Here is a 25,704-nt window from a genome sequence, read left to right as displayed (position 1 = left end):
TGGGTTTGAATTCCAAGGTAGATTTAGTCACTCAATAACGCTTTCAAGAGTATGCTACTAAATTAAATGCATATATGTTATGCAATCTGTGCTAATGATTATATTATTATAATTGCATAAGGTTTAGATAAAATACATGTATAGATAAAAAAGTGCTTTAGTGTTACAGTGAATGGTAGGTGGTTCTGTATAAAAGGAGAGGTCTACATTAAATAAAAGTTATTTTTGGTAAATAGAAATGGAATGTTAAAAACATGCATTCACACTTGTACATTTCACACAAGTGAAGTAGCAGGAGTTAAACTCTTCCCTTGTCGTCTGAGAGTAAAAAACCCTCTGTTTTCAATAAAGGAAAATTCCTTTAGCAGTATTCCCATGGTGGTCACAAAAACAGACAGCCACGAAAAACAAATGCCGCAGGCCCGACTGCTATAAAAAGCATCATTTGGAACATCAGTTCTTCCTGTGTTGATGTGTACTCGCTCTGATACCTGAAACCGCAATGATGGGAACGCAGAGTCCCACACTTTGGGCTGTTTTACGCATCTCATCTGCATGTTCACGACTGCCCTGAGCCCACGTCAGGTCTGCTGCACCAATCTACGGTAGTGGGGCATGACTTTACTCTCCGGAAGGTAAAGTGCCATTTCCAGCGCTACCAAGATGGTGAATTCAAAAGCAATCAGCTCCCGACGGCTAATCCGGAACCTCTCCTCAAATTTCTGAGGGCAGAGAAAAAAACAGATAGATGTACAATAAACACTGACAACTTTGACAAGGGCGAGTGGATTTTGGACTGACACATAGAGTGTACATAATCTGCATATAAAAGAAAAAAAATAAAGCACTCGATAAAGATTTATTTTACTCTATTTAAAGGGTTAGTTCCCCCCAAAACTTTCGTTAATCTTCGGAACACAAATTAAGATATTTTTGATAAAATCTGAGAGCTGGATCACTCCTCCATAGGCTTCTTAAGGGATCGAAACTGGCCGGCCCAAAAGTTATGAAAGACATCGTTAAAATAGTCTGAGTGACTACAGTGGCTCAATCTTAAGTTTGAATACTTTTTGTGCGCAAATACTCGAGAATACTTTTTGTGCGCAAAAAAAACAAACAAAAATAACGACTTTATTCAACTATTCATTTCCTTTTCTGTTGGCCTCGAGATTTCACGTAATGAAACTACGCAAAGCTTCTAGGTTGTACGTCACACGCATCACACACATGACCAGCGTCGGCCAATAGTGAGCCTACGTGTGACGTGCAACGCAGAAGCTTTGCGCAATATCACTACGTGGAATCTCGAGGCCCACAGAGAAGGAAATTAATAGTTGAATAAAGTCGTTATTTTTGTTTGTTTTTTTTGCGCACAAAAAGTATTCTCGTCGCTTGATAAACTTAAGATTGAGCCACTGTAGTCACTCGGACTATTTTAACGATGTCTTTCATAACTTTTGGGCGGGCCAGTATCGATCCCTTAAGAAGCCTATGGAGGAGTGATCCAGCTCTCAGATTTTATCAAAAATATCTTAATTTGTGTTCCGAAGATGAACGAAAGTCTTACAGGGTTGGAACAACATGAGGGTGAGTAATTACTGACAGAATTTTCATTTTGGGGTGAACTAACCCGTTAAGGCTTGTACACCACTGTTTAAAAGGGTCAGCAAGTTTTTTTTTAATTAATACTTTTAATACTAAATTCTTCTTTTGAACTCTCTATTCATCAAAGAATCCCAAAATAATGTATCAAGGTTTCCATAAAAATACTAAGCAGCTGCTTAGTACAATACAACTACTTTAAAAATTGATAATAGAAGTGATAATAGAAATGTTTCTTGAGCATCAAATCATCATATTAGAATGATTTTTTTCTGAAGGATCATGTGACACTGAAGACTGGATAAATTATGCTGAAAATTCAGCTTTGCATCACAGGAATAAATTCAATTTTAATATATTGAAACAGAAAACGGTTGTTTTAAAACTGTAATAATATTTCAATATATTACTGTTTTTATTGTATTTCAGATAAAACAAATGCAGCCTTGGTGAGAACGAGAAACTTCTTTAAAAAACAAAACTTGTACGGTAGTGTATGTGTGTTGACTGGAAAGTGTGTGGCAAAGCGTCACTCACGTCAATCAGTTGTTTGACCTCTTGTTTCTTCAGGTCGCTGCTGATCTTGGCAGCGAGTAGGAGGCACGCTGCCGCCACCAGCTTCCTGTTCTGCTTGTTGAGACGCCCCTGTAGGACCAGCTTCTCGAAGTACACAAATGCCATGGCAATGGTGGCCGGCTGCAACAAAGACTCCTCTCCCACTGAACGGATTTCTCTCTTCAAACTGATGACGAGAGGGAATGACAGAGATGTTAGGAGAGATAAAGAGAAGAAATTAAAAAGGTTAAATAATTGTCATTGTATTGAATGTGCAATGAAATTAAAGAGCTTTACACCTGGTATTAAGTAGCATTTTCATCATTCGGATCGCAAGTGGACGACGCTAAATACAGGTGAGTATTTACTACCACTTCCAGAGGTAGTCGAAAACACATTCGACCAGATTGCTTTCGCTCATGTGGTCTAAACAACCACAAAAGACCACCTGCTCTCCACCTACTGACCAAACGCGTAAACATTATAGGATGCGGGATAGCCAGACGGGATTTAAACTTGAAAAAATGTAGACTCAAGACCCAAGTTTGGTTTGAAGACGAAAATGCTCTCTTGAAGCACAATGTTCTCGCACCATTCCTGATTTCTAAAACGTTTTCTGTCGTCTCCAGGCAAGTTCATATGTAAATTGTGTGAGCTTACTTCGATCGGTTTCATCATTAGATCGAAAGATCCGAAAAATCCCACACAGTTACCTGTCCAAGACAGAAATGGTCGAAAGTGGACAAAAGAGACAGAACACCAGGTGTAAACAGGGCCTATGAATTTTAACACACTTAAGTACACTTATAAAAAAGTGCACTTTGTAATAATGTCAACATTTTACTATAAAGTACATTTTAAATCATTGTTTTAATAAATATTTGAAATAATAAAGCACATGTAAAGTACTAATTCCAACTGTATTGTGTAATTCAATATTGCAATTTCATAATTACAAATATATTTAAATATGACATTCAGGTTTCACTAGAAATTACATTAAAGTATATTTTAGTTTACCATAAATGCTTGTTAGTACATTCGGCAGTACACTTGAACCATATTTCATTAGACAATAAAAGTCATTATGACATTACATAAAAAGATGTACTTAAGTCCTACTTAAGTGGGACAAAAGTACCCCAAAGCACTCGGAAGTTCAGCAAATTGCATTTAGAATACATTTAGTCTATAATACATTTTCATTTAATTGCAAGAACATGCAAGTATGTGTCTGAAAACATTACATGCAGTTTGCGCTCGAGCATATTCTTTTAAAGCATGTTATTTCTATAATAAGTACTCTTTTTACAAGTATGCTTCATTTTCACAAGGGTTAAAGCTGTCTTTTAAAGAATTTTGGCTTAAACTGGATATTGAAATAGGATTAACATGTTCGCGCATACAACGATATGACCATATTCTGATTAACATAGGAATATTCCTGTGCATGTAAACAGTTATTGAAATAAGAGTTAAAATTTGTGTGTACCTTCTGATTTTGCTCAGTGTGAGTTTGATGTGGGGGAATTTTTCTTTAAAAGTCTCATTCATGTCCTTCTTCAGATCTGATGGTTTGACGTACTCTATTACTGTCGTCTGTGAGAGAACCACAGTGTGAGAAAGAGAGTGACAGTAAACACTAAGGATTTACATGTTAGTAAGATATTCAGCAATAAAAAAATTAAATAAATTACAGTGTATAAGCAGTATTTTCCAGTGGTCAGTAATGGCGTCAGCTGGATAAGTTATTTTTATCCGTGTCTGTTGGTCAGACTGACCTTAAAATCACACAGATAGCCATTCATCCCTACAAATGTGTCTGATGGGTAAATTCATGTCCAAAAACAAGAAACATGACCAAACTGGGCTGCATTAAATTTCCAAAAACACAAACATCTGTGAAAAGCTAAATGGCTGAGCAGTTGTGTTATAGGGGGAAGATTCTCAGAAAACCTTTTAAGAACAAGTCCAGGTTATATATATATATATATATAAAGATATATACTGTATATGTTCAATAGAATAATGGATATATATGTACTGTATCTCCATCTCACCATGTATGAGGCAAAGATGAGCACTCTTTTGTGTTTTCCACATGGCCACTGGGGGTCACTGAGCATATTAGGGTCATACTCAGTGTCTTCTAGGCCTGAAAAATCAAACATAAACACACAAAAAAACAGCTGTCAAATGATCCAATCAAACCACAGATAACATACAGTAACTAAATACGACGTGTATACATGTTTTTGAGATAATGGTGCATCTTTCTGCACTGACTGAGCAGAGCTATATTAAAGGCATAGTTCACCCAAAAAAGAAACATCTGTCAGGGTGAGTAAATGATGACAGGATTTTCATTATAGTGGGAAGTTATACCCCTTTAAAACAACACACATAAACAGCACTTGTATTATGTATGTGTATGAATGAGTGTATGAATGGGTGAATGTGAGGCAAAATGTAAAGCGCTTTGGTGGCCATTGGGTCTGTGAAAGCGCTATATAAATGCAGTCCATTTACCATTTACCACTTGTACTCAGTACTTACAATCAGCAACAACTTGGCTGACACAAGTGTAGCTAATGTAGGTTTGTGAAATAAGGTACAAGAATACAGAGAGCTGAAAGAGCGGTGATGACTCACACACTCACTAAGTATTAGACCGCAGGGAGAGCAATATTAGTAATTATCACACACACACACACACACACACACACACACACACACACACACACACACACACACACACACACACACACACACACACACACACACACACACACACACACACACACACACACACACACACACACACACACACACACACACACACACACACACACACACACACACACACACACACACACACACACACACACACACACACACACACACACACACACACACCTGTGCCTGAAATACTGTGATAATAACTGTGTCTATCAAGTTGATTGAAATGTCCCTACCCACTCTGTGAGTAACATAGCATTAAAACCTTTATTAAGCTCCCATCAGTTACTACACACTTCTTTGTGCAAGACGTGTGTGTTTGTTTTCTGAGTGTGAGTGTGTATGTGTGTCGCATGCTTGTGTGATTTAATGTGACCATTTAGACATGCATGAAAGAGAATTTCACCATGTCCACAGTCCAGAATTAGCTTTAAAATGCTTTTAGGTGTTATGACACACACACACAGTACCACACGCACAGTTGTACATCTACTTTTGTGAGGACATTCACTGACACAATACAATCTCTAGCTCCTTACTCTAACCCTACCCATCACAACTAACTGCCTAACCTAAACCTCTCAGAAAGTGAAGACTGGCCAGAATGTTCTCACTGCGATGGGCTAAAACTCAAACTGGTCCTCACAAAGATAGTTGTACAAGTAGACACACACAGACACAAAGTCACAAGCAAAGGAATCCGCAACAGAAAAGAGTTACAGATGTTGTCAAATTTCACTGTGGCTGAGATTTAAGTGGTTACAGAACTGAGCAGAGAAAGGGTGCGTGTAATTTTGTTAACATGTGTGAGGGCCAAATATTGCAAGAGATAAACATGAATAAACATCAGAAGTTTTGTGAAAGATATAGTAGAACTTACCGAAATTTATCATGTCTCATGTAATTGCTCAATCCGTATTTCAACCGCGAAAATAAAACAGCTTAACGTTACATTTACCTCAGGAAAGCCATTCAATGTCCATATAGCTAAAAAAATACATTCCGTAAGAAAAATTTACATGTACAGTACCCGATACAAGAAACGTTATCGAATTGAACTGAATCGAGACTGGAATTCATTCCCTCGTTTTATTCATTCCCTATGTTTTTGAAAGAACTCTTAAGATTTTCAGCATCATTACTCCAGTCTTCGGTGTCACATGATCCTTCAGAAATCATTCTAATATGATTTGATGCTCAAGAAACATATCTGATTATTAAACCGTAATACATTTTTTTAAGATGCTTTGATGAATAGAAAGTTTAAAAGAACAGCATTTATTTGAAATAGAAATCTTTTATAACATTGCAAATGCCTTTACTGTAACTTTTGATCAATTTAATGCATCATGCATCGTTGTTGAATAAAAGTATTAATATCTTGTATATAACCTATTACACAACTAAAAAGTATAAAGGTTTTAAATTGGTCAAGTAATACCAAATAAAGCCAAGGATGTGTAGGGTTAGGGTTAGTCTACAGCAATGCAGTAGATGACTATGAGAGGTCCTCACAAGGCTAGATGTAGTAGTTTGTGTGTATGTGTTTATGAGTGTGTGACATACCCAGGTCCAGACCGACGGTGCTGTTGAGGCGAGAGGGAGGAAAGCTGTGAGTGATGCTGGTTCTGGAATAGGGCAGGGGTAGAGCGAGATCCACAGCGGGCTTGTGGCGGTCCAGAGCGTTAGTGGGGTACAGGAACTGAGCGTATGACACCGTCTGCAATATACATATAAGATCATAACAAGCTGTCTGTCAGCCTGAAACATCCTGACAGCCCCTGGGTGCGTCAAATGAGGCGATATAAACCTGTCATTTCTGAGCAGGACGACTGGTACACTGAGAACGATGCTCTGTGACATTCCCTGACTGACTGATTGACAGGTGAGTGATGGGATGACAAGCTCTTACCCTGCCGTACATGTCCAGCTCCACCCCCTCCAGCCCGGGAAGCATCTCCAGGGTGGTGGATATTCCTCCGGATGAGTGCCTCCGCCGCAGACCGTCCAGACGAGGGTCACTGAGACAAAGACAGATGCTTGGTTTTCATTGATTAAATCGATAATTAAGAACAGGGATTCCCAAATTTTTTTCATTCGATTTTCAATCATTTAACAACACGTTTGCACATTAACTGTTCTCTAATGTGGGATAATTGTCACATGACATGCAGGTAAACAAATAAAATATTATACATTTTTTTAGGAAGCGTTTTATTTTTGAACTTTACATTTTTATTATTTAATTAATTATTAACTTTTTACCAACTAACTCTAACCCTGAGAGCTTAAGAGCAAACATTACATAATTTCTAGGCTAGCTAACCATAACTGAGGTGATTTACTTATAGAAGTCTTAAAGGTACAGCAGCAAAAACAGCCTGGGCTGCGTTTCTCAAAAGCATCGGTGGTAACTGGTGGCAATGATTCTATGATCTACTTAGGCTTATGATGCATTTGGGAAATGCATCCCTGTTCAGTTCTAAGGGTCAGAGAAAGCATGCAATGATCATGTAAAACCAATTTTGACTGAGAGAAAGCTTTAAAAAAATATTAGAAATAAACTTTAGGGATTCATATTTTAGTGCTGCAAAAGTGTTTGTGTATGAAAAGGAGAGTTTTGTGGCCTTTGTGTCTATGTCTAACAGCTCTGAGGTCATCCATATTTTAGTGTACTCCTTGTAGTTGACGATATGTATTTTATTTGATATATGAATTCAAATTTTTCTTTTCCTCTTCTAAAAAAAAACAGACCAAAAATATTCATGACTCATCTTGCACTCACAAAACTGTCCAATCAAATGATCTCTATAATGTCCCTCCACCTATTACCATTACATATTACCCTACCTCTGACCAGCTTTGACTAACACTACATATATTGGCTAAATAAAGTCCTTCAAGATGAGCTAAGAGCTGCACCATTCTGGATAGTCACATTTTTTGTTATTGTTTCAAACAGAGGTCACGATTCTCCCACGATTCTGGAGAGACAACTAAACAAAATAACATGTGATTTACTAGAGGTTCTGACAAAATGTTAATTGCTGCAGTTATTAAAAAAAATATCTAATTAATTTAAATATTTTTAAAATTTTGTTTTAATGAATTATTCAATGACCCACTTATAAAGACTTCACATGTTTCATTACTGGATGAATCAGCATTTTTGAACAAATCTCTTGAATGAATGATTCAATGACAAATACATTTTTTAACAGTCACTTGTCGCCGCCTACTGGTGTAACGATATAATTGATAAAATCTTTATTTGAAGTGTCAAGTAACTTTCAAAAGGTGATTTACTCTATTTTAATCTCTACTGTAGACATCAGTGTTTATATACAAACTATAAAAGTTTTTCCCAGTACTTCTGTGAATTATTGTAAGACAGAAATAATGATTCTGTGTGGGTGAAAAGTTTATGAAGCTATTTTATTCCTATACTTGACAACTGCTCTCTCTGGGTCAGTGGCAGAGCCAACGCAGATCTGACTCGCTGTGATCGTACTTGTCAAATGTTTAATAGACATCACCGTCATTTAGGAAAAAGATTGTGTGGGTGTTTGAATTTGAGGTTGCAATCTTTTAATGAGTAATTGTGCAGCTCTATAGCCTTTCAATAAGTCCCACCCCCCAAAAAGATGGAAAGACATGTTTGCTCATTAAATGTAATGTTACCTGGTTTAAAAGAGCACCAGACAGATCTTTACTGACTCAAATTGGAGGCAAAAAAAAAAAGTTTAAATACAGAGCCAACTCAACAATCACAGGTCTAATTCACCTAATACAGACAAATTTAACCCGATAACCCAATCATTTGCTTTTTCTTCAAGAAGTAACTGAGAGTGTTGTTGTGTACAGCTCTGCTCTTCAATCATTAGCAGAACAGACACATATTTCCCCTTCCTCTAGCATTCCTTATCTACAGTCTCAAACCGCCTCGCATAGCATGACTGTGTAATTGTCTTCTCTCTTTCAGAAATGTGATGTATCCACCTTTTTCCTGAGCAAATGATTCTACTTTCTATTGGGTCCTGATTCCAATAGAATCTTCGGATTCTACCTTCCATTTGGGTCCTGTCTCCATAGGAACCCATTGTTAAAATGGGGTAAAAGAGCAACAAATAAATAAAAAAACTTTTTGAGCATTACTAAAGTTAAAATGAGCACAGGGTTAAGCTGTGCTGTTGTTGACTGCCACAACGACAGCAATAAACTGAAGAAATTCCTGGAAAGTATGTGTTTTGAGCACCAATAAATCTGAAAAGAATGTCCGTATACAGCGCCATATGCCTTGCATTTAATGCCAAAGACTGACAAGAGAAAACGAGCATGGCTTGCAGCACTTAAGTTCAAATGCTCCCCATAAAAGCTAGGGTGAATTCATGGTGATTGGGATGCTTTTTGCCATAAAGATGACAAGGAAAAAGTTTCCCAATCGACCTGAATTCACCCCTATATGTGCGCTATTATCATTTTTAAATTCAACTGATCGGCAGCAATATGTAGGATATAAGCGCACATCTGTTTTCAATGTAGCTAACTTCGGGCAGCTTCATGTCATCTACGCACTCGTTAAACTTTGACGGGTGAGACACTAACAAAAGACGGTCACAGCAACACTGTAACGTGATGGTAATATGGAGCCATGTGCTTTTTAAAAACTATTTTCATAGGTTTAACATTACATTATCAGCTCTGAAAATGAAATGTATGACCAGAAATGTAAAGGATAATTCCGCTATGAGTTGGGCGAGACTACGTGTTCAAGAAAAAGGTAGATAAGAGAAAGTTTCACAAGTTTTCAATGTTAATTTTTTTTATTTCAGCATTTTCTGGAACTGTAATGGAGATGGTGGGAAGGGAGAGGGTGTTGTCGTTCGTGTCAAACTAGGCCCAGCACAAGGATGTGGGAAAAATTCCTTCCTGCCCCATTTTTCCCGAATCTCACCCTGGATATGAATCCCCAGAGGAGAGCAGAGGAACCCAAATGACTGCACATTCAACTCGAAATATCTCTTTGTGTTTATCTGTCTATTTAAAGATCATGCAAGGACAAGTGTCGTGGGAGTGAAGGCTAGGAATGAGAATCCAATGAACAATTCTGCATCCTTAATAATCAATGATTCTATATGATTAGTATATTTTAGTATAGAAACTTTAAACCAGTCAACCAATTGTGAATAACTGCTGCTAACTAAATAAGTAACAAATATCCTAAGCAAAAACAATAATATTTTTGGTAAAACCCTGAGACAGGGTTTAATCGGACCAAATGGTTAGAGAAGTCCTGTATACACAAGCAGAGAGAGTCTGTGGTTTTTGTATTAAAGAAGGTAAAAAATACATAAATAAATAAATACAAATAAATTAAATATGCACAGATGAATCATTCAAATTAGATCAATAACATGAATCTGTCATGAAAAAAAAAGAGATGAATAACAGTACTACTCTGAGCTGTCCTCAAAACTGGATTTATGCATTTGTATGTCAACAATATCAACGCCGAAATGGATCTGCAGCAGTCAGGTGGTACAAGAGCGAGCACTTTACGTTGTTTAGTTAATTATTATTGTAATGTTTTGTGCTTTGACGCATGAGGTTATATAACCCTGTTCCTTGTGAGGCTTTGTAGACTCTGCTCTGGCTGTGCCATGTGTTTTGAAGGAGGCGTGGCTTTGGAGACGCTCTGAAGGGGTGGGATCTTCTGCTTTCAGAGCTAGCTCACTATTGTTGGCCTCTCCGAAATTGCCTACCCTAGTTTTAAATAAGTATTTTTTTTAATGTGTGTGTGTTTGAATACCTGATGTGGAAGCTCTCTCCATACGGCAGCACAGAGAAGGCAGCACACAAAGACCTTCTGGCACAGATAAGGACGATCCTGCAGTGGCGAACACAAACTAGTTAACATTACACACTTTTTTCTTTTGCGTTTTCATGTTTTATGAGGACTTTCCATAGACATCATGATTTTTAAACTGTGCAAACTGTATATATTGTAATCTAACCCTAAATCTACTCATAACAGAAAACTGCATTTTTACATTTTCAAAAAACATCACTTAGTATGATTTATAAGCTGTTTACCGTGGGACCCCCACAAGGACAAAGATTTCTGGTATTACCATCCTTTTGGGGATATTTTGTCCCCACAACACACACACAGAGCCAGAACACCTGCATCATCAGCCTCGGTGTACACTTGTCTCTCACTTCTTTCACACAGGAAGTGGGATGGTGTCTGTGTTAGCTATCGGTATGTGACTGCATTTTAACCATAGAATTGTGACAGAGAAGTAAAATGGCAGTTAACATGAAACTGAGGGGTCTGCCGCAGCAGCCAAGAGAATTTTTTCGTCAATAGTCACATGACAGTGGAGAAATGGCACCAGAAATAATAGAGAGTATGAGTTGCCCATTAACTGAATCATTTTCTAGAGATTTCAAAGACAGATTTCCACTTGTACCACAATAGGAATCTTTAATAGATTTCAACAAGCATAATATTCATGTACAAATGTCTTCTTAAAAAAACATCTTAAGATTTAAATGCGGCCCAATGGAGGATTTGCTATTTCAGATTGTTTTATAAACTTAGAACTGGTTTTATTGAAGAATGCCAACTATATTGATCCCAAAAATAGAATATGACATCATAAGGTAAAAATTTTGAACTGACTTTAGATAGCGTAACATTATAATTGGATATTATGTAGACTCTTATTACAGTGCCCCTTTGTTTCTCACAGGGAACGGTTATTAGTCTACAGCATTTGCTGGCCCTTTTTTTTTTACACTCTGCCGTATCGCGTTTATGCAATAGATGAGACCACTGAACACCAAGCTTATCTGGATCTGTGATCATCCAGTGGAAAATATCCTATCGGTTTTATTTTGCCCCAATCCTGTCTGTGACCCTGTGAGTAGGAACATGCATATTTGTGTGTGAAAACCCAAAGCCTGGGAACACAAGCGGAAAATAAGGACCGCTGTCTATTTGGGGCAGTTTATAATGGGACTTTAGTAAACATAGCTGCTGTTCCTCAGATGGAAAAAGGCCAGATCTCATGGAGAACAACCACTTCCTTAAGAGAACAACAAACAATCCTTATGTTGAGCGGCCTATGCCAAAACTCACAATAATTTTGTAATCTAAAATCAACAATTACAAATGATTTATCTGAGCACCTCATAATCATTATTTTTTTCATTCATGTGCCCTTGCAATCCTTTAAAAAAAAAAAAACTTCCCCTCTACAGTGTCTCAAACTGTCAGATATGATAACCTCACATGATGAATCGTACATAAGCCACAGCATGAAGCAAGTGTAACGGATCACCTTCAAACTGAGAAAATAATGATGACGAGAGGCAGATTGTTTGTTTTGAAGCACAGAGAGGGGAAAACATTACATAGTGTGGAAAAGACAGGCACAAACACACACACACACACACACACACACACACACACACACACACACACACACACACACACACACACACACACACACACACACACACACACACACACGACTGTTATCACCAGTATTAACAACCCCAATACCCACACAGAGAAATGAACAAACATACCTGCTGCCCCTGGTGTCGTACTGCCTCATGTTCTTAATAAAGTGGATTTTCTTCACGGGTCGTGGACGAGGAGAACCAGATAGGTTCCGACTCCTGAGGGACAAAACATGGGCAAAACATGAAACACATTTGGACATATTTAAGAAAAGCGTTTAGCCTATCATATTGGGCTTCACCTCTTCGTTGTTATGTAAACCACTGATTTAAGACAACACACAACTTTTATAATACATGCTGCTGTGACTACATAGTAGTACGTACTATGCAAAACAGCCCAAATGCCCACAAGTATTTAACCCAAACCTAACGACTTCACTTTAACGGAAAGAACCCAACACAGATTTCCAGCTTGCAATAGTTCTGACCTATAAAGGATTTGCTTCAATTTGTTCCCTGGTTCCTTCCCGTTAAGCCAAGCACTGTTAATGGGATGTGCTGTTTAAATGTAGCTGAAGTGTGTGTCTAAACTGACTGGCTGTTTCCTGTCATTATTGTGGCTAATGAAACTGGCCATGAGTCATGACCTGCTCCGCATGGTACCTTCATTATAGCTCATAGCTCAATCAACTTCCAACTACATTCACATTTTACTTAGAGGCAAATAATTACATTCTGAGACAATTTCCTTTGGAATAATGTGCATTGATTAATCATTCACAATGAAGCATGGAACCTGTAATAAATGTATAATTTTATATAACATGTTTAAGATTTACTTTTCTGGTATCTTGCTGGTAGGACAATAAAGATCTGACAGGATGCAATGTGTGAGAGAGAGGGGAACGAGTTCGGAAAGTACCACAAGCCGAGACTAAAAGCCCAAGTCGCACGAAGCACAAACACACAATGTTTCGGAGCCCTGCCCATGAGGCAATCGGCTCCAACAATATGGTCCATTTTTATTTCATATTGACTTAAAATCCTATAGAAAATAATATCCATGATGACATTTATCTTGCCGTTGTTTTTTATTTATTTATTTTTTACCATATTTATTAAGTGGAGACAGTAAGACAAAAGATTATTCGGGTGAACGGGGTCAAGATGGGTCAGGTTCAAACCTAAATTACCCACATCAGAACCATGGCTCATCATGTCAGGAGCATGTGTGCAAACTGCTATGCCACAGCTCTCCTCACTTTTTATTTTTTTGTGATTTTACTATTTATTTTTCAAACTACTCAAACGCTACATGAATACAAGAGTGCCAAGAGCTCTGCAATTCTTTGGATTATGGAGCATTAAAGGAGATCAAGTTTTAAAGACCAAATACCAAGTGCCAGATCACTGGTCAAATCTCACTTGATAGATTTAGTAAGTTTTTAGAATGACACTTCAACTTGTCTGACTTAAGGAACCCCAAACACGATGTATAACAAATATTAAATTAATTCCTCAAAAAATCCTGCCGAAAAATCAGCCTGTAGGATTATGTTTCTTACCATAGTTTCATTACAGTTACATAACTTTCAGTCTATGTCTCATCGGTGTGTGTGTTCTAAACCCCTCTTTCCCTACATCAGCATCACAGATTTCTGCCACATGCTTTAGGCACAAAACCAGGCCACATCTTTGTTCTGTTTGGTTTGAAAAGTATTACACAACCCTAGTGTGTGAACAAACACAAACAGCTCCCCCTACTCGCACTCTCCATCTGCTCCGCCATTTGTGTGGTGATACACCCTCCCTCAGAATCCAAATGACTGTTATCTCATAACCCAGGGCGGGGAACCGCACCTGTGTGCAGGCGAGTGAGAAGAAGAGAGCAACGGAAAACTGAAGACTGTGACCCGAACACAAATGACTTACAACCCTTTTCTTTCTATCCAGAATGAAAAAGATGATGAACTCTGAAGCAGCTGCCAGCTTTGGGTAAACCTCATTCTCTCTCGGCCCATCTGTCACTCACTTGATTCCAACGTGTAATTTTTTGTGTCTCTCTCTCTCTTTATTTCCTAGTAAATCCTCTATCCATTTGCATCCAACTCAAACCCAGAAAATGGGATGCAGAGGAAACTAAGACATAAGCTTGTTGAGGTGGGACACTAAAGGTCATATCGAATCACAGACACAATCAGAGTGGGCAGCAGAGCTTTTCTCATTATTGATTAATCGGGTCTTTTCACTATGTGTAGCAATGACGCCACTTTAAAACAAAAAATGCATTTCTTCGAAAACAAATATATTTTCATAACATATTTACTTGTGCACTGATATTATAATTCTGGAATTCAAGCTGAAAATTTTCACATTATGGCTGAAAATGTTATACAATTTCATCTAAATAAATTAAAAACAAAAATTCAGTAGAGTATTGAAAATGGATATTCATTTAGAGGTGCTAAAAAATGGCATTTTTCAATTAATAGGAATATTCTGTATCCGATTATAGACGCTGCTTTCAAATGCTCCCGTTCGTGTTTGTTCGAGCACTCCAAGACATAGTATATGTAAAGGGCTCTATCTTGCACCCGGCGCAAATGACTTTGTACACTGACGCATGTATCATTCCTATTTTGCACCCGCGCAAAGCGGACTTTTCCCTCCACAGACGCACGTCGGTTAACTAGGAAATACACTTGCGCTCCCCGGGGCGGTTCAGCGCAAAGAGGAGGCGTCTTCCAGTGCAAACTTTCCCTCATGCTATTTTGCTGTTCTATAAAACAAATTTGCGTTGCGTTCTATAACGCAACTATATAAAACGCTGTTCTATAAAACAACGTTTCGCGTTGTTCATAATGCTATTTTAAGCGCGCATGCTTGGCCATAATGTAGCGGGTGCACAACGCGCATACACTTTGATTCTCTCATCAACACAGATGCAGCAGTTTTTATTTTTGCAAATCATACATTATAACAAGGAAAAAATATTAACACATGAGGGAAATCATTGTGGTGTCCATGAAGATGTAAAAAAATTAGTTTTTTTTCCTCCCATGCCTGTTTAACCGACGCTGATTTGGGTGGGTTTCTCCCATCCCCATACAACGTCACTTCTCTGTCTTTCACGGTCCTGACAAGAACGTCGGTCTCCTCGGCTGTGAACCGCTCCTGGCGCGCGCCTGCAAATCCGCCATTATAATAGCAATCCGCCATACAACATGCGCGCCTGCGCTTAAAGGGAATGTGAGATGACGCTCTGATTGGTTTATTTCACGTTACGCCCAAACCACACCTATGAATAATGAAGCTACTTCAGACCAACCCCTTTTAGATTTGCGCCAGGCGCAAGAGGCATTTATCCCGCCGGGAAAATAGCAACAGTGCCGGGATCCACCCACAAAGTTGCGCTTAGACACTTGCGTTTCAGATCGTTAAAATAGGGCCCATAGTGTGTTGAGCATTGTAGCCAATCACAATCATATCTGTTGAGCACGTGAACGCAATGGCCCATCAGAGGTGCTAGTCAGTAAGTTAGTCAGAATCTGCTTAACACCGCTGAAAACTCACAAGATTTTGTCTTGTTCAACGTGAGCCGCAAGCTTGCAAATCCTTTCATTGTGACCAAAAAAGTATAAACATGATGTAAATATTCATTGTACATTTAAGACAGCTTTTGTATTATAATGGGAGTTTTCACGAGAATGCAGAATTCAGTGAGCTTGCGCTTTAGAGATTGACAGCCTTTGTAATTATAAAGGGAGGCTCTTCTCTTTCTTTCTGTTTATAATCCATTCACAATCTGAATACAAGTTTAGTTCTTCATGCTGCTGAGAACACTGCAGAGTTTGAGACAACCGTATTTAAATGCGCAATTGAATCGGAAATGGCGATGATTGACAGTGATAACCATTGGATGAGACAAAAAGGGACACCATTTTTCAAGTAATTCAACAACAGTTTTTGCTCTGGTATCAAAATTGCTAGAGAATCGTGATATTTTACTGGTATTGGTACTGACTACTGGTATTGTGACAACCCTAACCCCTACATGTATTTTACTATTGAGCACTGTAATAATTTCCATTTAGCAAAAAAGCACATTCTAACAGAAATGATGCTGCTGCTGTCGTTAAAATCCAAATATGATGGCACTTTTCTGCTATTTTTAAACAGTAAAACGCATTTTTTAAACTCTTTTGTGCACACAATGTATAGCATATTGAAAATGTTATGACAGCTGTGTGTGTTATGACACTAGAAACATTCCTTAAACTAATAATACAACTTTTAATAACAATTGTGAAACAAGTTTTAGGGCAAAATGCACAGGAGAGGATGAATGTCATCAGCCCGAGGAATCTCATACACCAGGCTGGCAAAGATAAACAAACAGTTAAGAAAGAATGTACAATCCTATTGGAATAACTCAAGAGGCAGAGGGAATGTTAACCCTCTTTCCATACATGTAGTGTACCACTGCTCCTCTCTCTTTATATACCACTTGTGTTATATATCTCACAATCTCAGGTCCAGTAGATCCCTGCTCCTCATTCCTGACATCCCTGACACAGGCAGTCACGTCACAAGGCTTTGAATAAATACCCTGGCGTAATCCTGCCAGGACTGGACAAGCACAGTATTAAAGCGCTAAGAGAACATATGGCTTGATTCCATGCTTTCAATGTTCAAATAGCACACATGAAGCACACGAAAGGCTATATTACCAGCACTGGTGCAAAAGGCCGAAGCACTATTACAGGCTGAAGAGGAAGTGCCACAGAGAAACGAGTGGGTGAAATGTCAGGCCTCAATCAGTGGGCCTGTGGGAGGTGCTACATGGGTTACAACAAAATTTATGAGTGAGGCCATATTTGAGTTTGGTAGCATTATCTAAAACAACTGTATGTAGAATCAGGTTGTTTTGGATAATACATATAAATACACTGAACAAAATTACAAACGCAACACTTTTGTTTTTGCCCCCATTTTTCATGAGCTGTACTCAAAGATCTAAGACTTTTTCTATGTACACAAAAGGCCTATTTCTCTCAAATATTGTTCACAAATCTGTCTAAATCTGTGTTAGTGAGCACTTCTCCTTTGCCGAGATAATCTATCCACCTCATAGGTGTGGCAGGGCTTGCAAAATCGCTAGCCCGACGTCCCTGGGCTATTGTGTTTTCCAGTCGGGCTACCAAAATGCATAACCGGCATGCCCAACGGGCATTATACATTATAATAAAGTAAAAATGCACATTTTAGTGTGGCCTTTCATTGTGGCCAGCCTAAGGCACACATGTGCAATAATCATGCTGTCTAATCAGCATCTTGATATGCCACACCTGTGAGGTAGATGGATTATCTCTACAAAGGAGAAGTGCTCACCAACACAGATTTAGACAGATTTGTGAACAATATTTGAGAGAAATAGGCCTTTTGTTCTTTGAGTTCAGCTCATGACAAATGGGGGCAAAAGCAAAAGTGTTGCGTTTATAATTTAGTTCAGTTTATATGATTAATGTACACTATAGTATCAATCAAAAAGTTGTCAGTAATTAAAGAATCCTGAAAAAAAATGTCAAAAATATGAAGCAGCACAACTGTTTTCAACATTGATAATAGAAAAATGTTTTTTGAGCATCAAATCAGCATATTTTAGAATGATTTCTGAGGAATCATGTGACTGAAAACTGGAGTAAAGATGGTGAAAAATTTGCTGTGCCATCATAGGAATAAATTGCATTTTAAAATATCTTAAAATAGAAAACAGTTAATATTTCACAATATTATGTGAAATCTGAATATGTGTATTCTACACATATGTGAATGTGTAGAATATTACTTTTTTTAGTGTATTTTTGATCAAATAAATACAGCCTTTGTGAGCATAAGAGACTTCTTTGAAAAGCATTACAAAATCTTACAGATTATAATGGTTGTGCAACTACGTATGAGTAATATATCCTCTAATTGGATATATGGTGAGTTTTGGCACAGATTGGATACACATTGTTCTCTTTAGGAAAAAATTGATTTCCATGAGATCTGACTGGTCTCATTCCATCCGAAAAACAAACTCTTACTGACCCCAAACTTTTGAACAGTAGTGTAAATAATGTGTAAAAAGGGTGCATCATTCACCCTCATTCATGCAAAGAGTAACATTTGTTTTCAATGGCAATGTGTAGAAGAGCTTCCTGTTGCATTATTTATATATAATATAACACATCAGATCTAGTAATACTTAGCATATCTAATATAGCAATGGTAGAGGACAGCCAAATTACACTATTAGCACCCTTCACACTGAAGAGTGTTTTTCCAGAGTACCTCAGCTTCAATTTCTGATTGTGCTAAGGGTGCTATTGACATAAGAGCATGAGCCAAGGTCAGTCAGCAAACACGGATACACTCATCATTACTAGTCCAGTTATTAACTCACATGTAAGGACTTGCATGAACAAGGAGCAATAGTTTCCACTGTCAAGATTATGCTGATTCAAGCTACGGTTTCACTTTATTTTCACTGAAATTCACATTATTACAATTTTATTAAGCCATTACAGATGAATCCACATAACGGTCATCACACAGAGATGTCGTTTATTTATTTATTTCTACTCCTGGCATGTACAGAACAGGAGTGACTGAAGTCATGTGATTCACAAGTAATCATCAGACTCAACGTGTCAAATAGTGGTAGACCTAATTAGGGATGTCCCAATCAAGTTTTTTAGGCCCCCAAACCAAATAATGTAATATTGAGTACTGGCTGATATGGAGTATAAAATGATATAAACTTGCAAATGCGAGTTATAAAGTCAGAATTGTGTGATATAAACTTGCAATTGTGAGTTATAAAATTAGAATTGTGTGATCTAAACTTGCAATTGCGAGATATAAACTTGCAATTGCAAGTTATAAAGTTAGAATTGCTTGATATAAAGTCGCAATTGAGAGTTATAAAGCCAGAATTGCGGGTTTTAAACTTGCAGCTGCGTGTTACTAAGTTAGATTTGCGAGATATACACTTGCAATTGTAAGAAAAAAAGTTGCAATTATCTTTTAAATAGTTTTTTTTCCATGGCAGAAACAATCTTCCATATTCGTGTCTGCTAATTAGTATTAGCAGAATTGTGCAGTTCCATCTTCACAGGATATCTTTTGATCAGAAACACCATCAGCTTTACTCGTGGATATGAAAAATTAAAATATGCTTGACTGTCCTTTTAACATTTTGGCGATAATAACTTATTTTTAATAGAATAATTCGTCAGGTATACACTCTCTCCAAACTTTTCGCTACTGCGCGCAAAACAATAAGTAAGCATCAACCAGTGAATGATTTTGAATTAAAGAAAGCTGATTGGTCAAAATATAGCCTATATGTTGAGGGTCAATAGCAAGACATAACCTCCAAAAACATCACCCAATACTGTTATCAGTTACTTTGATGTTGATCTAAACCCACAAGATTTATGTTCATCTTCGAAACACAAATGAAGATGTTTTTAGTAAAACCTGAGAGATTTCTTTCCATCCATTCCACCAAAACGTTGACGTTTCAAAAAGTTCATAAAAGGATACTGAAAGTAAATCATATGAATTTAGCGCTTTAATCAAAGTCTTCTGAAGAGACTTAAAGGTGACCTATAATTCAAAATTTAATTTACTTTGGTATAGTCAAATAACAAGAGTTCAGTGCATGGACATGACATAGAGTGAATGGACATGACATAGAGTGAATCTCAAACTGGACTGTTTTCGCGTTCTCATTTAATTCACGTTTATGAAAAACACCCCTGAAAAACGGTCGGTTCTCCACACAATACCGACTGTGACGCAATAGTCGGGATCATTAATATGTACGCCTCCAAATATTTGCATAATGCCAGCCCTCAATGCCAGGCGGAACTGCGCAGCCGAAGCATGGCAGTTGCTCAGTGTGGATGTACACATGAACACAAAAGTATTTTTTAGTTCCTTCATCTGAGCCTCTGAAGAAACAATGGGTTAATTTTATTTTCTCTGGAAATTTCCAAACATTTTACCGACTGTTTCCTCAACTTGGGCCAATACAGAGCTGGCCTCGGATCGAGCTACCAAGCAACACTTTCTGATGTGTAATTGTTCAAGTTCAGACAGGTAATCTTTCTCTCAAAATCGTTCAATACTGTTTATGCATCAGTAAGTCAAGCCAGTGACTAAAATATCAGCTTCACATCGTTTCTTTTAGTAGGATGAAAATAATCGTATTTAAATTGTGAACAAATTATATACAGAAAGCGGTCAAAGAACAATCTTTCCACACAGCGCGAGTTTATCTGGACACTTGCCAAACTCGTTATGAAATCAATGATGCACGTTACTGCACAACGAAGCTCTTACTGTATTTACATCATCGTGTTTGCATTGGTGAAAGCAGAGAGAGTGCAGAAACTGCTTTGCAATGATAAGATCTTCATTCTCGCGATCAACACACTGTCATCTGCTCAATGCTCATCACGGCAACATTTTATGTGATGGGAATAGATCTAAATACTTTAAAAACATCTCACGATTCGTTAATCTCGATAGCTGTTATAGTAAAAACGTATAATAGTAGTAGTAACAGTATTCGGGAGAGAGTTTCACATGTAATGCGTTGCTATTTCATATGCAAGCATGTCAGCCAATCACAGCAGTGGCCGCGGTTACACTGAATCCCACAGCAGACACGCCCCTTCAAACAGAGTGTTCAAATCAGAGGCTAAAAGCAGGCTAGGAAAAATGCCATTTATTTCTAAATTATGATTATTTTTTATCTAAAAAACATACTAACATTATAAGGGTAACCCAGGAAACATTATATAAAAAAAAACATTCTAGGGCACCTTTAACTGCATGATGAACTAATTTAATTTGGGCTTTTATTTACATATAAAACTTTGATCAACGTGCAAATAGAGCACAACAGATATGGTAAATGGAACGTTTTTTTGAAGCATTAGTATTGGTGGAACAGACTTCCAATGGACGTTCAGAAATCTCTCATGCAGGTTTCATTAAAAATATCTTTGTTTCGAAGAAGAACAAATGTCTTATGGGTTTGGAATGACAGGAGGTTGAGTGACTGATGACAGAATTTTCACTTTTGAATGACTAACCCTAAGGTTGGAGAATGTCTTCATCAAACATGATCTTTTCATCAGAAAAACATTGGTACTAGAGCTCAATGTGAGAACATCTTAAATGAAGAGACGGTAAGATACAACATCTTTGTAAAACTCTATTAATTACATACCAGCTTTGTTTTGAGCAACTACATAAACAGTTTAAAGCCTCAAAGCATTCTGACAATGCACGAGGCTGAGAATTTGGCAAGAGTGGCCAACAAGCTCCTACTTGTTGGACTATTCAGACTATCTTTTTGTCTTTATTGTGAATGTCACATCACTCACTCACTCACTGCGTTTGACTTCCGATGATAAAACCACGATAAGAACGGTTATGCTCTACAAATATAATTTACCCTGAAAGGTGGTTTTTAAGCAAGGACATGGCCATTTAAATGCCTGCTGGATGCATTTTCTGGAACTATTTTAAGAAACCGTAACATTTGAATCAAGCAAGTTCATGCTATGTAGCCCTGATTTATTCTCCAGTGCGGAGACGGTTCATTCCCTCAGGCCTGCAGAGACCCTTTGAAGGGTTGAGAATATGACAGAATGTCTTCAGCTTTAATCTCTGCAGGTACTGTGTGCACAAAGCAGCGTGCAGCGCTGGAAGAACACCATCACCCTTACATGCAGCACGGACTGACCTCAAAGCTCCAACTGATAAAGCAGAGCAAACGACTGCCTTGGCCGTCAGTCTGGTTTGAATCTACATGTCACAGCCACACCCTTTTTAAAGTAAAAAGGGGAAGAGGGTTGGGGGAGGTACAGTCGAGGGAATAAAGACCTCCTACTGCTCAATGAACTATTACTGAGATTAAGAGCAAAACAAACGTCGTTCTCTCACTAGTCTTTTCACTTCCTCATGGGGAGAGATAAACCAACCCAGTTCATGCACAAATAAATGGCCATTTTTAGGCAACGTTTATTTGGCTGTGAAGTCATCTGGATTCCAGAAAAGGGCTTGTTCAGTCTGTGGTCAATGAGTGTACTAGTGAGAATGAAAACACAGTCTTTTTCACATACTTTCGTGTCTCTGGAACAACATTTAAAAGTCAAGCAGATCAAATCTATAGAGGTGGCTTGTCACTTCAGCCTCGGTTTATCAGTAGTTCAGTCTGAAACTTTCATACTTTTTTTTTCAAAAGACATTTTTTGATATTGGTAAAAGTATTATTTGGAAAGGAATTTGGAAGAAAACTGGAAAAAGGTGCGTTTCAAACCAGCTACCTACAGAAGTACGTAATTGTAGATGGTTCATTCACTGTAAAGAGGGGTTTATATTTAAAGCACAAACAAATTGAACTCTGATTGGACAGATATACAGTACTTACTCAAAATCACATGAAGAAACATTAAATGCTCCTCCAACCATAAATACAATTGCATAATATACTTGCGTTTTGTATATATATTTGCTGTAAACGGTTCTTTAGAATTTATAGTAAATAATTAAAAAATATGAAGTGAATGATGAGGTTGACAACATTAAGTCATCTCTCACAAACATTTCCAACTCCTCGTATCATTAGCCTGAATGACTCTATGGTGCCTCTCCCACTAAATATGTAGGTTGGGTCAAATTTGTTACAAAACATGCTTATTAAAACTGGTCAGAGTAATGACTAACACCTTACATCATGTGTCCATGCTGTGCTGTATATATTTAACTAAAGAAGCAATAAATGCAAATTATAATGCTCCAAAAATATGTACACATTAATTTTATATTGTTCAACAGCATTATTATGTAATAAGTAAAAAAGAACACTGATGTAAAGTGTGACTGTGACCAGGTAATGTTTTAAAATGTCTTTGTATCACAAGAACGAGTGTCACAAAGTAAGCAGCAAATGAAATGGATGTGTAATGCAGTGTTGCATAAAAGCCATATGCCTTCTCAGACCCGCCTCATGTAAATGTAGCATTAGAGCCACCTTAGACATTTTAATTAGGAATTTATACTAGTATTGGAATGTTCATTAATCATGCACTATTTCTGCAATTATAATTATTGTGAAAATGAATTTATGCTAAATATGTTAAGTAATGCATCTATTGATATTGTTTTGATGCTGATGTTTTAAAATATCTGATATGCAGAACCAACTTTCCACCTTTACTTTTTGACAAAAGATTATAGTTAAGTGCTGGACCACAAAACTCAAAACAAAATATCGATTTTTAACGGTTCAATAGTAATATCTAATAGTAATAATTTTAGAGAAAATACAATGGGTCCAGCATTTCTAGAAAATCAATAAATAAATGTAAGCATGAATAGCGTTTAGATAAAAAGTCGAGTAATAATATCAAATAATGCAACCTTGACAGTTTAGATGCCCAAATACGCTGTCTAGGTAGGCACTAGACAGCTCGCTAGATTTTGAGACACACACAACCCAAGTGGACTGTCTCTCTCAGAAGTTCATGTAAACTATCAGAGTGCATTAAACCGCGCTATCTCGAGCGCAAAGCCTCTAAAGTGAAAGCCTTCTTCAGAAACCTGAGCTGAACCCACCGCGGTCTCGAGTCCAGCGAGGAGCCGCAGCTCTGCACGGACAGCAGCGTCGGAGACTTCCGCGCCCCGAGAGGAGTGGGCTGCAGACTGCACGGGGACAGGAGGTTATTCTGCGAGGAGAACGAGCCTCTCTCCCTCTCCAGGAACACCTCGGTGCTCCCGACGTTACTGAACTCAGAATCCGACGGAAGAACCAGGATGGGCGGGACACTGAGCAGCCCGAGTCTGGGCACAGCGAGGCTGGAGAAGGTCCCATCGCCACTTGCAGCAGCAGCAGCGGGCAATTCGTTCACAGTCGCGCCGATGTCAGCGCACTGAAACTCGGCATCCTGGGGTCCCGCTGCACTCGCATTGCTCCGCACAGGCCGTCCGTCCAGGGATATATTAGTGAGAAATAAAAGCGCGGCTTGTCTCCTCCGCGAGTCTTTACTTTTCCGCAGGTGCTCTCTGTGCAGTTTGCCAGTGCACGGGGTTAATGAACTCTGCGGACTGCACGCAGCAGCCGCCATTCTCGGGTGAAATAAACCGTCGGCTGATGCTCAATTCTGTTTCTTCCCCGCCGCGACTCATCCGGACACGCCCACTCTTATCTGATTGGCTTGGAGTACAGGATTTTAGTAAATAGAGCGAGCATGCGTGAATTTGATTGGCTGATGAGTCCCGAAGCGTCTGAAATAAATCATCAGGCGCGCTCTGTGAGGGAGAGAGAGAAAATAAAGCAAGCACTGATGCAGTTTCTGCTGTTTTGTTATTATGTTTATTTTAAATATTCATATTGCATAGATCAAAGGTCTATATTTAAGGCGTTCTGATATTAGTCTTACTTTAAATGCCTCATTGCAGAGTAGCAAAATGTGTCCTTTCAACTCACATTTTAGGTATCACAATATTTTACTTAATTATATTTTATATTGTTGTACATAATTATAACAGTACTGTGGACCCGGAAGTCTCCAAATTAGCACTTTTTTGAGTCAAGACTGTATATGATGTAATAATGTATGAGATCTCCATCCTCTGACTCAATGACTAGGCTTTTCCACAGAGGACATTAGTTGACCCCTTGTCACAGGGCCTGGGACAAAATGTGTTCCCAGTTGTCCCCTGCTGGTTTGTGTACTAAGATTATTTGGGTGTGAGAAGAGGTTTAACTTTAATCCAAACCCTGCGTGGCCCTGTTCTTCTGTCTGGTTTCATTACATAACAAACGTTTAGCCTGACAGATGTATGTGCCATTCTGATAACCCCTAATGCTGGGCGCAGTGCCCATCAACCGCCTGTGGTTGGCACAGATAAGAGGGCAGAGAGGGGAAGGGCATCAGATTGTGGCAAGGTGACTGTCACTGGAAAGAATGTCAAGGCTGAGTTATTCTCCCTGCAGACATCAGCCCTATTGACCCTTCGGCTCCAGCAGGTTACTGTGTACTGTACACTGGGTGGAAACAAACTCTTCATCATTGTCATCATCATCATATTTCTCATTTTCTTCTTTTATATCTAAGTGACCTTTTCTCCAAATAATGTCATTTCTTGTTTTCTTTTGTGGCACTTGCTCACTGAAGCTCTTTTGTAAATCATTCACGCAGAACATAACCAAACTTGCATGCAAATAATACGCAGATTTACAGATGCAAATCTGATGCAAAAACTTTT

General features: G+C 38.2%; 1 protein-coding gene across 1 annotated transcript; it reads right to left on the bottom strand.

Annotated features, from left to right (window-relative positions):
• On the bottom strand, positions 1-24,629 carry cables2b (Cdk5 and Abl enzyme substrate 2b). The gene is made up of 9 exons (XM_056250012.1): positions 24,052-24,629; positions 12,493-12,585; positions 10,706-10,783; positions 6,809-6,917; positions 6,463-6,616; positions 4,218-4,312; positions 3,650-3,756; positions 2,140-2,344; positions 1-722 (listed from the first exon to the last, which is right to left on the bottom strand). Exons 1-9 carry the CDS (start codon positions 24,558-24,560, stop codon positions 582-584), a joined length of 1,491 nt encoding a protein of 496 aa, XP_056105987.1. The 5' UTR covers positions 24,561-24,629; the 3' UTR covers positions 1-581.
• Positions 24,630-25,704: the final 1,075 nt, after the last annotated feature.

Source organism: Rhinichthys klamathensis, unplaced genomic scaffold (genome assembly GCF_029890125.1).
Source record: "Rhinichthys klamathensis goyatoka isolate OS25496 unplaced genomic scaffold, OSU_Roscu_1.1 h1tg000066l_1, whole genome shotgun sequence".
In the NCBI taxonomy this organism is placed as follows: Eukaryota; Metazoa; Chordata; class Actinopteri; order Cypriniformes; family Leuciscidae; genus Rhinichthys; species Rhinichthys klamathensis.
Note: the sequence above shows the minus strand (reverse complement) of the source record. Positions and strands in the feature narration are given on the sequence as shown.

Excerpts from the sequence above, each read along its gene's own strand:
- cables2b (XM_056250012.1), bottom strand. The coding sequence starts at position 24,560 with ATGGCGGCTGCTGCGTGCAGTCCGCAGAGTTCATTAACCCCGTGCACT. Across the intron at positions 4,313-6,462 it reads CACCGTCGGTCTGGACCTGG|GCCTAGAAGACACTGAGTAT; the intron begins GTATGTCACACA and ends TTGATTTTTCAG. Across the intron at positions 3,757-4,217 it reads TCATCTTTGCCTCATACATG|ACGACAGTAATAGAGTACGT; the intron begins GTGAGATGGAGA and ends GTTCTCTCACAG.